The 14,932-nt window shown below is 33.7% G+C and overlaps 1 protein-coding gene across 3 annotated transcripts in view; it reads left to right on the forward strand.

Annotated features, from left to right (window-relative positions):
• The window catches only part of LOC114279903 (DNA primase), a 51,395-nt gene extending 46,398 nt beyond the window's left edge, over positions 1-4,997 (forward strand). For all 3 annotated transcript variants that reach the window (XM_028222188.2, XM_028222190.2, XM_028222189.2), the window contains one exon: positions 4,724-4,997. In XM_028222188.2, the coding sequence (XP_028077989.2) occupies positions 4,724-4,819 (96 nt within the window). In that variant the 3' untranslated portion in view covers positions 4,820-4,997. The remainder of the gene's footprint in view (positions 1-4,723) is intronic.
• The last annotated feature ends 9,935 nt before the right edge of the window (positions 4,998-14,932 follow it).

A 14,932-nucleotide genomic window follows, 5' to 3' on the forward strand; every position in this document is an offset into this window, starting at 1 on the left:
TCTGTCTGTGAAAGGTCATCAATGGTTTGTTACATTTATTGATGATTTTTCTCATATTACTTGGATGTGTCTCATGAAAGACAAGAGTGAGGTTTTCTCTGTGTTCTGCAATTTTCATAAGATGATTTGTACTCAGTTTGGGGCCACTGTCAAAATCTTCCGTTTTGATAATGGGGGGAAATACATAGATTTTGGGTTAGGGCAATATTTTTCTGCTTATGGCATTATCCATCAGACTTCTTGCACCAATACCCCTTAACAAAATAGGGTGGCGGAACGCAAGAATCGTCATCTTCTTGACATGACTCGGTGCATGTGTTTTTCTATAAGAATGCCTCGGTCCTACTGGGGTGACCCTGTTCTCACCATTGCCCATCTTATTAATCGTCTCCCTACTCACCTCTTACAAAAACAGCTCTCCTTCAAGTCCTTCTAGGTTTTGAGTCCTTGTTTTCTATTCCTCCCAAATATTTTGGGCTGTGTCTGTTTTGTCCGCAATCACTCTCCTACTCGTGGTAAGTTGGACTCTCGCTCCCTCAAATGTGTTTTCCTTGAGTATTCTCCTACTTAAAAGGAATATAAGTGTTACCACTCTCCTTCTCGTAAGTGGTTTGTGTCCATGGATGTCACATTCTTTGAGTCCCACTCCTATTTCTTGTCCTCTTCGGTGTCACAGTCCTCTCTTCAGGGGGAGCCTTGGTATGAAGTGATTCCTGTGATTCCTATGGTGGAATCAGTTGTTCTTGCACCACCACCTCCTACTGAGACTGCAGAATCCAATGTCACCAAGGATAGGGAAGGGTAAGTTTTTATCGGGGACAAAGACAGACAGAAAGTTAGCTGGATATAAGAGACTACTTCTGCTCCTCCACTGCCATCTCTTGCTTCTGATGAGAGTTCAGGTAACTTTGAATCTCTTGAGTCTATTGATCTTGATGTTCCTATTGCCAAGAGAAAGGGTGTGAGGTCTTGTACCCAACATCCTATCTCAAATTTTGTGTCCTACTCTCATTTCTTGTCCTCATATAGAGCGTTTGTGTCCAATATTTCTTCTATTAGCATTCCTAACTATTTTCAAGATGCTTTTGCTACCTCTGAGTGGAAACTTGCCATGATTGAGGAAATGAAAGCACTTAGGAAGAATGGTACTTGGGAATTGACTGAGTTACCTAAGGGCAAACGACCTGTGGGATGCAAATGGGTGTATACTGTGAAACATAAAGCGGACGGTTCTATTGAATGTTACAAGACTAGACTTGTGGCAAAAGGGGTTACTTAGACGCATGGCATTAACTATCAGGAAGCCTTTGCACTTGTGGCTAAGATGAATTCATTCAGAGTGCTTCTCTCTTTAGCAGCTAATCTAGATTGGCCACTTCATCAGTTTGATGTAAAGAATGTCTTTTTCCATGGTGACCTTGAAGAAGAGGTATATATGGACATTGCTCTTGGTTTTGAGGATTATTAGACAGAAGGCAAAGTATGTAGGTTTTGGAAGTCATTATATGGTCTCAAGCAGTCTCCGAGAGCTTGGTTTGAGAGATTCACTTAGGCTATGCTTAAATATGGCTTCAAATAGAGTCAGGCAGATCACACATTGCTTGTGAAACATTCCTCACTTGGTAAGACTACAACACATTGTTTCACTTGGTAAGACTACAACACTCATTGTTTATGTAGATGACATAGTTCTTACGGGTAATGATAGTGAGGAAATTTGAAATTCCTCTGTTGAAAAAATATTTAGCCAATGAGTTTGAAATTAAAGACTTGGGGAGATTGAAGTATTTTCTAGGAATTGAAGTTGCTCACTCCAAGAATGGGATATTTGTCTCACAGAGGAAGTATGTGCTTGATCTGTTGAAGGAAATTGGGATGCTTGGCTGCAAGGCCTGTAACACTCTACTGGAACCCAATCAAAAACTGGGAGATAATGAAGGAGTAGCTGTTGACAGGGGGAGCTATTAGCGATTAGTGGATGAACTCATTTACCTATCCCACTCTCCTCCTGATATTGCTATTGCTGTCAGTGTGGTTAGCCAGTTTATGCATGCTCCTCATCAGATTCACTTCAAGACTGTTATGAGAATTTTGAGATACTTGAAGTCTGCCCCTGGTAAGGGTCTTTATTGGTCAAGGTATAATCATCTTCGTGTGGAAGCTTATACAGATGCTGACTGGGCTAGATCAGTGACTGATAGGAGATCGATTTCAGGGTATTGTACCTTTGTTGGAGGCAACCTAGTTACTTGGAGGAGTAAGAAACAGAATGTGGTTGCCAGGTCAAGTGCAGAAGCTGAGTTTAGAGCTATGGAACAAGGGGTGTGTGAGCTCTCATGGATCAAGTTATTGTTAAGTGATTTAGGTATTGATCAGACGGACTCCATGTGGTTATACTATGATAATAAGGCCGCTATCAACATCGCTCACAATTCGGTTCAACATAACAGGACAAAACATGTTGACGTTGATCGCCACTTCATTCAGGAGAAACTCACTAGTGGCACAATATATACTCCTTTTGTGTAGTCTGGTGAACAACTTGCTGACACCCTCACGAAGGGAGTTGTGAGTAAGCCATTTCATAACATCTTAGGCAAGTTGGGCATGAGAGATAACTTCGCACCAGCTTAAGGGTGAGTGTTAGAATAATATGTGATTATTTGGGTTATTATTTTGTAATTATTTTATATCTTAGGGCTTCCTTGTAATTATTAATCTTCATTAATATAAATAGGGAATGATATCCTAATCATATCCTAATCTTTGTAGTCTCTAAATTTATCAAAACCATCGAAGTAATTTCATCTCCAACGGTCCAAAGATGAAAATCTTTGTAATAATCTGAATCATTCATGAACATCACGGCAAATATGATTAAAACATTTATAGCTCCTACATAAATAAGGAGCTGCGCAGCAGCTACAAAATGGGAGTTCGATAGAATATACAAGAAGGATATACAAACAAAAACCAATCCCAATGAAAAAAACAATCTCAATTCGGATTCACCAATTGTGATTGTCAAAAAACCACGAGCCAAGAGGCTAAAGCAAATCCACTATGAGAAATGAAGAAGATTACAAGAAGTCATCTCACCAAGTCTACCTTCTAGTGAGTCCACACTTGATTGACCTTGAGACTCTTATCAATCTTCACTACCCATTCTCCTCTTGAATTTGCAACTTGTTGATGTTAAATCCACTATCACCAACTAGATCCGGATTCTAGTTGGCGAGAAGAGATATCATCATAACCCCTTGTTGTGTACAATCAAATCCTAGAGATGTAAGGAAATCTCTATGAATTAACAAGGGGAAACAAGGAAATCACTCATGGATATTATACTCTATTTTTCTGTGAATTCCAGAGAGAAAACCAGATGAGTTAAAAAACAGATATGAAGTTTTTTTTATTATTATTTATTTATTAAATAAACAAGTATTATTAAGAAAGAATTAAGATAATGCAACAAATACAAAACGACATCCCCAATTAGGGGAAACCAAAAACAAACTACCTAATCACTTAAGTTAGAAAATCTAAAAAACAAACATGTCTGGATCAACCTTCCTCTAAGAAACATCTCCGACCCCATCAAACGGCCAACTATGCATCTAAGAAGATTTTCTAACCAAGCAACCCCATGAGAAACCTCTAAGAAGGTACATCTATTATGCTCCAACCAAACAAGCTACATCAAACAAAACGGCTCCATCAACCACACCCACTGGAGCTAGCGCACCGGTGCCCAATCGGAACACCCCGCCAAACCCAAAGCATATCCAACACCCACTTCAGTTGGACCCGAGCAATCCCAAAGAGAAAGCAAATAAAACCCCACAACTGTGAAGCCACCAGACTATGAAGAAACAAATGCAACACCGGTTCACTTAAAAACAGGTGAAGTTCTGAGGTAGTTATAACAAAATCTGTTCAAAGAGACCGCTCGAGCACAATTTTGGTTGCTTGAGCGGTGAATCACTGCTTGTAGTAAAATGAGATCTCCGACAAAATCCTGTGAAGATCCAAACTTTGCTCGAGTGCACTTTTTATGGCTCGAGAGCGCTAATTACACCCTTGCAGTATCTCTAAGGAACAGATTGAGATCTTGCGAAGACTAAAACTTTGCTCGAGCGCACCTTTCGTCGTCGAGTGGTGAAATCACCCTTGCAGTATTTCTGAGGCAGAGACTGAGATCCTGGTGAGGCATTCAAGTTCGCTCGAGCGACACTTTTTTCGCTCAAAGCGATTAGATATAAAACTCATCCTTCACTAAGGTATCATCAGGACAATCCTTGAGAGCTGAGAGCTGAGAACTAAGAAGGATCAATCAAGATAGGATTCTCACTAAAACTCTCTACAAAACCTCACAACAATACATAAGAAAAGAACAAACACCAAGCTAAGTGTTTGTCACTCAGGATTGCCAAAACAAAGGACCTAACAATGGGAAAATCTATTCAAGGGAAATTACTATTGTTGCACCTTATCTGTAGGTGTCCCTTTGTGCAAACACATTCTACTCACAAGAGAAGGAAATCTGTTAACAGTACATTTCTTTTTTACTCCTTTAAGTTTGTGGATTTTTGATATACCTTCGTCTTTTTGCCCTTTTGACGTAACTTGAAGTTAGCAGAAACTTGAACCCATAGGTCATCACCATTCTTTGTTTTTATTCTAATATTGGTTCCTTCTTTTTTACATATGTTATCACAAACAGGGCGAAACTGCTGATGGAGATGAAGAGGACTGGTGGATGGCAGTCGAAAGGACCGCATCCCAGGCTGAACTAAATGTGGGATTGGTACAATCCTGATATTGATACATGAGCAATGTGAAATGCCAGTCTGTAGAATTCATGTAAATAATTCTTTATATGGTCTTTGTATATATGTAACCTGACCTTTGTTGGTCTGTATTATTGGAAAATATAGTGCTGTATATTTGAAAATGCTTTGTGCACAAGAGAGATTAAGAGATGATTGTGGTTTCAATTGATGCTTACAGCTCAGGTGAGTTGGTCAACCATATATCTAGAAAGCTAGCTCCGCTACGAGGTGCTGTTAACATTACCTAAAATACAAAGAGAGTACGCTTGTGTTTTTATAATTCGGAATTTAGAAGAGAATTATGAAATGAAAAGAAATGGTAATGGTAAAGAGAATGTGATATAAGTTAGTTTCTTATTTCATAAATTACGTTAATCTTTTCTTTTGTTTTGTTTTATCCTAAACACATTATGTACAAATCTAAAATCTAAACACGAGCCACGCTATAGCATCTGAATAGCTTTTTTGAAATTATATTATTTGGGATCATTGTATTTACTTTGCTTTTCCTTTCTCTCTTACTGTTCTTCTGTGATGAGAATTGAGAATCCACTCTTAAAACCCTCCTCCATCCTCATAAAATTTCCTTCACAATGGCAGCGAAACATCCACAATTAACTTCATTCTCTTCTCTAAAATACACTCACCCTTAGTCTTTGCTCCAATCAAATCCCGTCAATCTCTATAGAATCTTGAAATAGACTGAACTTTGACGAAAATGATGGTTTGAATGTTAGGATTTATGCATATATACTCTGAGTGTGTGAGGGAGAGTGAGCATGCAGGGATGATGCAGCCTCTCTAAAGTTGTTGGTTTGGGATGTTCTAAAAAAGTGCATTTTTTTACTTATTAGCTTATATGAGTTGGGTTTGGATTGGGTTTAATGTGATGTGTTAGAGAGGTAATGTGATTTAAATAAGATGACGTGACTTAAATAGGATAGAGATTTTTTGACTTTTTATATTATTTAATTTATACCAAAGTAACCCTATTAAATATAGTAGTATTAGTTATCAATGTTGTCCCCTCCAAGATTTTTTTTGAGAAATTTTAGTACCTGCCCTCCCAAGATTTCTTTTAACTCAGTTTGCATTTTCAAGTTTCAATTTTTGTTTTTCAACTCTAGGTATTTTCCTCTCTCTCTACCTCTTCTTCTTCTTTATTTTGGTTCTCCATCTTTTTTTTTGTTCTTTTGCCTTTATGTTTTCCTTTCTCTTTCTTGTTATTTCAATTCGATCTCCATCTCTATTTCAAAACTTCTTATACGTTCAATTCTGTCTCTTCTTATTCTTTTGTTTCAATTCTCTCTTTCTTCTTCTTCATTGAGATCTTACATTTGATGGAAGTCATGCTCGTCATCAAAGCGATCACATTAACATTGAGCATTATTTTTGAGTTAATATTTTTACAGTTACATGAGATGCTCAATTACAAGAATTAAAAAAACTGATTTAAGAAGGATATGATATAGTTGTTTGTTCTTAGTTATGTTTTAGATTTTAAGAATGATATAGGTATTTCAAAATTTAAGATATTTGCAAGTTTGCATATAAATTTACTTTTAAATTTTAGTTATAAAATTAGACATTCCAAATTTCGAAAATTGCTAACAATATTTGAGTTGTGTCAAAGTGTTTGTGAAAACAAGAAAGTCGACAATTTATCCTCTTGTCAATAGATTGATTCATATTCTTTTAATTTTACATGTTTCTATGGCGACAACAAAATGCATATTTTGGCAACAAAAATTATACAAACTAAACTTTGCGAACACTAAACTTTTTTTATTATATATACGTTCACCTTTGTAAAATTAAAATCCTGTGTCAATCCAACATGCCTAAGCTTTTATTGTTTGTTTTGCTCATATTACTTTCTACTTGATTGATAAAATTCTAACTTTCTGACAGTGAGCTAAAGACACTAGCTCCTGCAAGAGAGAGGTTGGGGGGGAAGAGAAAAAACAAAGTGAGGAGCGTCTGATCAGAGGTGGTGCTGTATACAAGATTATGGTATCAGTTGATTCATCAACCTTTAGAAAATTAATAATTTTTTAATATTAACGTTTGTTAAAAATAATTGATAAAAATTTTGCATTCATTATTTATAATATTGACTCCAGTGATTCAATAAAAAAGGAAAGAACCCTGCTGGTTAAAAACAAAGACAATGGAGTCACCATTGCAATTACATGGCTCAAATAATTTTATATTGTACGTGTGTAAGTATATATGTATATATATATATATATATATATATTATTAGCAATTTACATTTGTTATACATTTTGTAAAAACAAATTAAAGTTGAAAACCTTGAATTTATTAGTGTTTTTTTTTTTAATACATTTGAATATGCGCTCAACACTACTAATTTTTTGTGATAGCAACACATCCATTATTTTTTGTTGACTTTTTGTTTTAGTATGAATGAATAAATGTTGCTTTTCTTGTAAGAATTCATGTTATTGCTTTTATTAGTTCAACCAATAACACATTTGATCCTATTAATAATGAGATACTTTATTTGAAGGGATGGGCTTTCATTCAGTTCGTGATCGGATTGGAGGGTACTGTTGGGCCCGTGAGAGCCCACCACAGGTCTTGTTTCGATAATTTGAACCGTTTAAGGTATAGAACTTGTCAAGTACTATATGTCTGTAAAAAATCAAGTTGATTGGATATCGATAGCTATCTCATCGGATTAGATTTTTGTCAAACGTTTATTTTTTCACCATTCATTTTTTTTATACAAAATTGATTTGATCACGTAATTATCGAGATCCGATCTACGTGATGTTTTTACAGACATATATAGTACTCGATGAGTTCTACACATTGAATGGTTCAGATTATCGAAGTGGTGGGCTCCCACGGATCCAACAGTAATCTTCAATCTGATCACAAACTGAAAAAAAGCCAGCCCCTTATTTAAATTACGATTCAGAATTGTATTATAAACATTTCAATTTATTGGGTAACAATTCCAAAATATGAACTTTGTTGAGGAGAATTGTAAAAATACGTGTGGGTTTTTTGTCATTAACTATGTCAACATATTAAGATTGCTTTTTCATTTATTATTTAAAAATTAGTAAGATTTTTTTCATGATTTCAACAAACAATAAACAAATTTGGAACCACGGTAACTTTGAGTAATTATTAGAGAGATTATGTATGAGTTGGAAACCAGTCGTCCAACTTATTTACAAGTAATTATTTATTACTAATAGTTGATTATGCCATGTATAGAATAAAATAATCTAATTCAAAATGTACAAACAATTTAATAAAACTTATTAAGAAAAAAAATTATTATCGACTAATATTTGTTTTTTCTACACAATCACTCAAGAAATTCTTAAATTGTGTTTGCATCTGAAATTTGTAGAGAAAAAATAAAAAAAGTGAACAAAATGAACTTGTATTTCATGCACAAATCTATTTAAATTATCTTTTACATAAATCCAAAATTTTATGATTATTCTTTTTGTACAAATTCAAAATTCAAAAGTCAAACTGATTTTTCAACAAAATCCACATCAATGAGTGTAATATGGATTCTAAAAAACTGGATATTTCAATGGAGATATTGAAGTTGTATAGTGGTTTCAACTTTTAATGGAAGGTTTGAATTTTAACTCCAAAAGAGTTTGTAATAAGGTACAATAGTTAATAAGTGTTTTTAAATCAATAATTTTAAGAAAAATATTTGAAACACTTAATTTGTTACTCCTAAAAATCATCTCTAACATTTAATCGTGTGGAGTCTAATCTCAATGCCACATTATTAGAAGTCATTTAGGAATGATTTAAATTTTGACCAAAAATTTATGATTAAATTGTAACAAATAATTCAATTAGACAGTTTAATTGCTTAAAAGAGCTTTTTTCTAATAGTAATATAAATCACGGTATCATATCAATCTTTAACGTGTAATGTCACTTCAAACTAATATTTATATATATGGTATAAATATATATTTTTAATTATTTGTGACATATTGATAAAGAAGCAAAGGAACTAAACAATATTTTTTTAATTAATCAAAAATTAAAAATTTTAATTTGAACTTTTGATGCTTCCGAAACTCATTGATTAAAATTTTAAAAAAAAATCAACAAATTTAGTTTGAAGTTTGGAGTTCCTGGAACTCTTCTTCTAAGAGAGTCTTGTGCATACCTTATAATTTTTGTTTTTATTTAGATTGCGTTTGTTTTGACATAAAATATTTTGTTCATTTTTCGTTATTTGGTTAAACAAAAAGTAAGTAAAATATTTTTTAAGAAAAATATTTTTGTATCATTTATCTAAAAATGACTTACTTTTAAAAATTTCGTAAGTCAATTTTTAAAAAGTTGACTCTCACTCATCACCTTTTCAACACATTTATCATTTTCAAATAAATATCTTAACTCACTAAAAAGTCATAAATGACATTTTATTGAATCAAAATTTCTCTTTTAAGCAATAAAATATTTTGTTTTAAGTATCAACCAAATACCAAAAAACAAAAACAAAAATATTTTTTCTATGTAAAATCAATTTACAAGAAAAATATTTTTTTTTGTGCAAAATATTTTATATCGAAACAAACAGAACCTTAATTAAAGAATGTACAAATACAACCATAATTCTACAAAATTCAAAACTTTTTCAGCAATAACCAAATATATGTTTAAATTTAAAGATAGACACAAATAAAATATTAAAAAAATATCAAGTTTGTATACATAAATAATTAATTTTGCACATTAGTTCGAATTGTCATAGTTTTCTTTACTTTTTCATCATCTTCTTCTTCTTCTTCTACCATTTTCTTATCCTATACATAATCCTCAACTTCTTGTGACAAACAAGTTTTGAGTTTGGGTGTAACGCTCCAAATTTTATTACTTGAAATTTTTATTACCCGAAACTATTACCAAATCCATTATCATTATTCATTTCCAGTATATAGATGCAAAAACTACCAACACAATCACAATTAAACAATAGAAGTTCCCTCTCTTCTATGCACATTATGCAACAATAGATTATATTTGATAGAAATACCCTTAGGCTTATAAGTACAAATGAAAATAGAAGGGCATGACCCTTAACAAATATAATGGCATTCCGCCTACATATAAATAGCCTTGTGTTTGAAAACAAATGAGCTTCTTAACTCCCAAGTAATTCTCCATCTTTACATTTGAAAAAAAAAAATTCAACAACTTGTGATTAATATATAATCCAGTTGGAATCTCCATAATTCTAATTAATATAGTGCAATACATATATATATATATATATATATATGATCATGAATGCTCTACATATACATATACCAATAGTGTTCATTGTTTGATATCCAAATTATAAATATATATGTAAGAGTGTGTGCGGTGTGGTTCGAACGGTTTGAGAGTAAAATTACAAATCGAATTGCAGATTGACAAATCATGGTTTGGGTGGTTTTGGGCTGATTGGCGGATTGAAACATATTGTAATCAATTATCAAACATTTGCATACTATATAACCCTAATTTGCATAATATGTTTTATATATATAACACAAACTAATTTTACATAATATGCTTCATATATATAATTACTAATTTATAACAAATTTCACATATTAAATCTCTTTCACACTCATTTTTACTTTGATATTTGATTATATGTTAAAAATATATATGTATTAACTATAGTGGAGCGGTGCGGTTTCGAAGGTGTATTATAAATTTTAAAATTTAATCCGCAGTTAGGGAATAGAACGGTGCAAATTGATGTGAATTTGTGTAATTTTAACAGATTAGGCGATATTTTACATAGCCCTACATGTACGTAAATACTATTTTCTCAAAAAGTCAATCTTTATCACTTCATGAAACAGGCCACCTTCTTAGATTGTCATTTGTTCAAGGTAGTTTAAGAATTTTATTCCTTTTTGACAAAATTGTTAAAAAGTCCAACCTAAGGAGAGTATAAGGTACTAGGTCTAATAGATATTTTTTGTTGGCAAGAGATCCACACTTTGTGAAATAGTTTGGTGAGAAGTCATTTTATTGGTTTTGGGGGACATTTTGTTTTCAATTTTATCTCTTAATTTATTTGTTGACTTTTTTTTGACTATCTGTTCAAATTTATATTTACCTGTTTAAATTTATATATATTCGTTTAAAAAAAAATTGGTTGTGTTCAAATTTATATCTATCTGTTGAATTTTTTTCCCTATTTATTCAAAATTTTTTTTTTCTATATGTTCAAAATATGTGGATTTCTCTTTGTATCTGTTTAAAATCTGTGGATTTCTTTCTCCATCTATTTAAAAAATACAAAGGTCTGATCTATCTGTTTAAAATTTCACAAACTTGTTTTCTATATGTTGGAATTATCCACTGCAACAACAACACACCAACAAATCACACAAACAAAACACAAACATATATATGTATATATCTATATCTTTTTTAGAGCCATTGAGGTTTCCAGGCCTTGAAATTCCAAGAGTCAAATTATCAACATCATCATCTCTAAAAAAATAAAATAACAACAACAACAACAATAGAGAATAAATGCAAGAGGAGGAACAATATATGAGCCTTCTGAGCCAAATCTGAGCCATTTTTAACAGAAGTATTCAATTTTCATCTTCATTTGCCTCCTTGAGTGGTTGAGATTCCAAGAAGAGACACAGTTCAACAACTTTTAAAAATGAGAGGCAAAAAAAAAAAAAAAAAAAAATCCAATCAATAGTAATCCGAAAACACTAGAGTTTCAACACTAGTGAAAACTTGTAATCATCATAGTACCTCAGTGCTCCATATGAACTGTAACGCCCCGCAAATTAACCTTCATAAATTATGTTCACTTGGGTTTTAACGAATATAGAAATATATCCATAATAAATAAATAAATTCCAAGACTACCTCTTTTCCATTGAACTATTCCAGTGATTACATCATTGTTTGTTTACATCCATCGACAAAATAAAATAGTTCAAAAGACATGAGGTAATATAAAACAAGAGAGCCAAAAAGCAACCATCTTCTCAAGGAGTGTTCTTGAATACACAAAACGGAATTCTAAATTTCCATTCAAAATAGCCCCAGGCTTCCACATATAACATCAAAAGAGAGCCTTAGTGCCTCTATCCTAAATCTTTTCCCAAGCCAATCATTGAGGTGGCTCATCAACATTGTTTTCTATAAGGTGGTTAGTTTTGGGGTGAGCTAGTGCCCAGTAGGAAATACATTTAACAAGTTATATAATTAATCGAAATACATATGATCATGATATGTAAAGGTCGAGAAAATTCCAATGCCATCCCCTTTCAAGTCAAGACGCCACAACATACAAGAATAATAACAATTCGCAACCAAAACACGGGGTGTAAATACATTATGATGTCCCGATACCAAGTCATACACTGCAGACTCATTTAACTATATATATAGGAATACTATTCCACATTTGTCGACTCCAGAAATGGTGGGGCGATGGGAACCCAAGACTTTACTTTTCCACATTTACAGACTCCAGAAACGGCGGGCTCGTGGGCACTCAAAATCATATTTTCTATATTCGTCGACTCTAAAAACGGCAGGCTCGTGGACACCCTAAATCTTTTGCCACATTCGTCCGGCAATATGCACAAGAGAGGGAGGGCAATTGGGCACCTTGACTCCCCGCATGGGTACCAATATACAATAGATAGTTCTAAACCAAACTCGACTCATACCTGAACTCGTACACCATTTACCCCCTTTCCAAAGCATCCTAATTATTAATGAAATTGTAGAATCACAAGAGACATTTTATTACAGATAATGCATGAGTTTTCCAAAACATTTTCTCTATCGTTTGTTCAACTCTTAACAACATAATAATATTTATCACATAATTAGTTCTTCAATTTCACAATCTCAATATCTCTCAATCTCAAGGATTTGTTTCCACAAGTTATCAAAAGCCCATATCTCAATGATAAAGTAAACTCAATACATTCAATTCCACCATTCAAGGGTCAATTGAACAAAAATCCCCTTTATCAATTCAATTTGAAAACTAGGGTTTCATAAAATTTGGGCTTTCCTCTCATTTGCATATAGGAAGTCAATATTCATCATCAACATCAAAAATCTACCAGGAACATTTACAATCTTTCTCAAAAACATTAGGTACAAGCGCCCATTAGTTTAATAACCCACTTTATTTAACAAAATATCTTATACATTAATATTATAACTAAGAAACTACCACATATATATATATATATATATATTTCTCAAATCAAGAATATAACAAGTTAAAAGTACCCCTACCTCAAAAATGGTGGCTAAGAGTTGAAGACCCAACAATATATTTGACAAAAACACGATCCAATCTGTGAGAATCTTGAATCAAACTTACTCTTCGCTTTTCTTGAAAGATTTAAGGTGAATCTTTTAGTAAAACTTAAGGAAATCAAGTGTTTTTAGGGTTAGGGATTGGAAATGGGTGATAAAGAGAGAGAAGGGTTGGAAAAAGTGAGAAAGAAAAGAGTTTGATCGACTTTTAAGTGTGCTGTCCTAAACAGACTGCTCAAGAGAACTTTTAACTGCTCGAGTGGTAAACGCAAGATTCCAGAAGTTTTTTAGAGCTACAGTGAAAATACTGAGAGCTTAAATTCTACACTCGAGCGACCACTTTATCGCTCGAGCAGTCTCGCCTACAAACAGGCAAGATACTGGGAGATTTGCATCTACACTCGAGCAACTGAATGATCGCTCGAGTGGTCAGCTAGAACAAATTATTACAACCTACCCTCCTTATAGAATTTTGTCCCCAAAATTTTGTAATTCTTGCCAAAACAACTCCAACAATTCCTAAGGAAGATTAATTCTACATTCACAACAACTCCAATCATCATAACATCATTAACTAAAAACCAAAATAAAATCAAAATTCACATTATGGCACGAAAGTTCAAGTCTTTAAAAAACTAACACTTTCCACAATTCAATATGTACATAGTGATGAACACAACCATCGAACAAGATTACACATTATTAAATAAATCTGGATATTTCTCTCAGACCACGGCTTCGTTACCAAGTAGCTTCTTTCACTCCATGATGGTGCCACAATACCTTAACTAAGGGCATAGTCTTACCTCTCAAAACTTGTTCACAGGTCTCTCCTCATATGAAGCATTTTTATCTACCTCCAGACTCGTCTAATCTAAGACGTGTGAAGGGTCAGGTTCATACTTGCAAAGCATAGAAATGTGAAACACGTTGTGTATCCCGGATAGTAATGGTGGTATGTCAAGATGATAGGTTACTTCTCTCACCCATTCGATGATATCAAAAGGACCAATGAACCTAGGTGACAACTTCCCACTTCGCCCAAATCTCATCAAACCCTTCCTTGGTGATATCTTTAAAAACACATGATCGCCCACTTCAAAAGATAGAGGTCTACTTCTTCGGTTGGCATAACTCTTTTATTAGCTTTGGGCTGTAATTAACCTCTTCCGAATGAGAGTTACTTTCTCGGTGGTCTCATGACCTAATTCTGGTCCAAGCATGGGTCAAGGCTTCAAAAGGTGCCATCCCAATGCTAGCTTGAAAGCTATTATTTTAGGCAAACTTCGCTACAGGTAAGTGCCTCTCCCAAGAACCCTTGAAGTCTAATATGTAAGCCCTCAACATATCTTCCAAATTTTGGATAGTGCGCTTGGACTGCCCATCTGTTTGAGGGCGGTAGGCGGTGATAAAAGCCAATAGAGTTCTTACGACATTTTGTAAACTCTACCACAACTGTACGGTAAAGCGAGGGTCTCTATCTGAAACAATGCTCACCAGAACCCCATGATGCCAGACAATCTCCGTAACACAAAGTTTAGCTAGGTAATTGACTGAATTGCCCATACACATAGCGAGAAAATGGGCCGACTTAGTCAGTCGATCCATAACAACCCAAACTGCGTGATTACCCCTTTATGTTCTAGAAAGACCCCAAACAAAGTCCATAGTGATATGCACCCACTTCCACTCAGCTATAGGCAAGGGTTAATTTGGTTTTGGTGTTCTGTCTTGACTTGTTGACAAGTTAGACACTTGGACATAAA

Source organism: Camellia sinensis, chromosome 1, assembly GCF_055761805.1.
Source record: "Camellia sinensis isolate YWXY chromosome 1, ASM5576180v1, whole genome shotgun sequence".
NCBI lineage: Eukaryota > Viridiplantae > Streptophyta > Magnoliopsida > Ericales > Theaceae > Camellia > Camellia sinensis.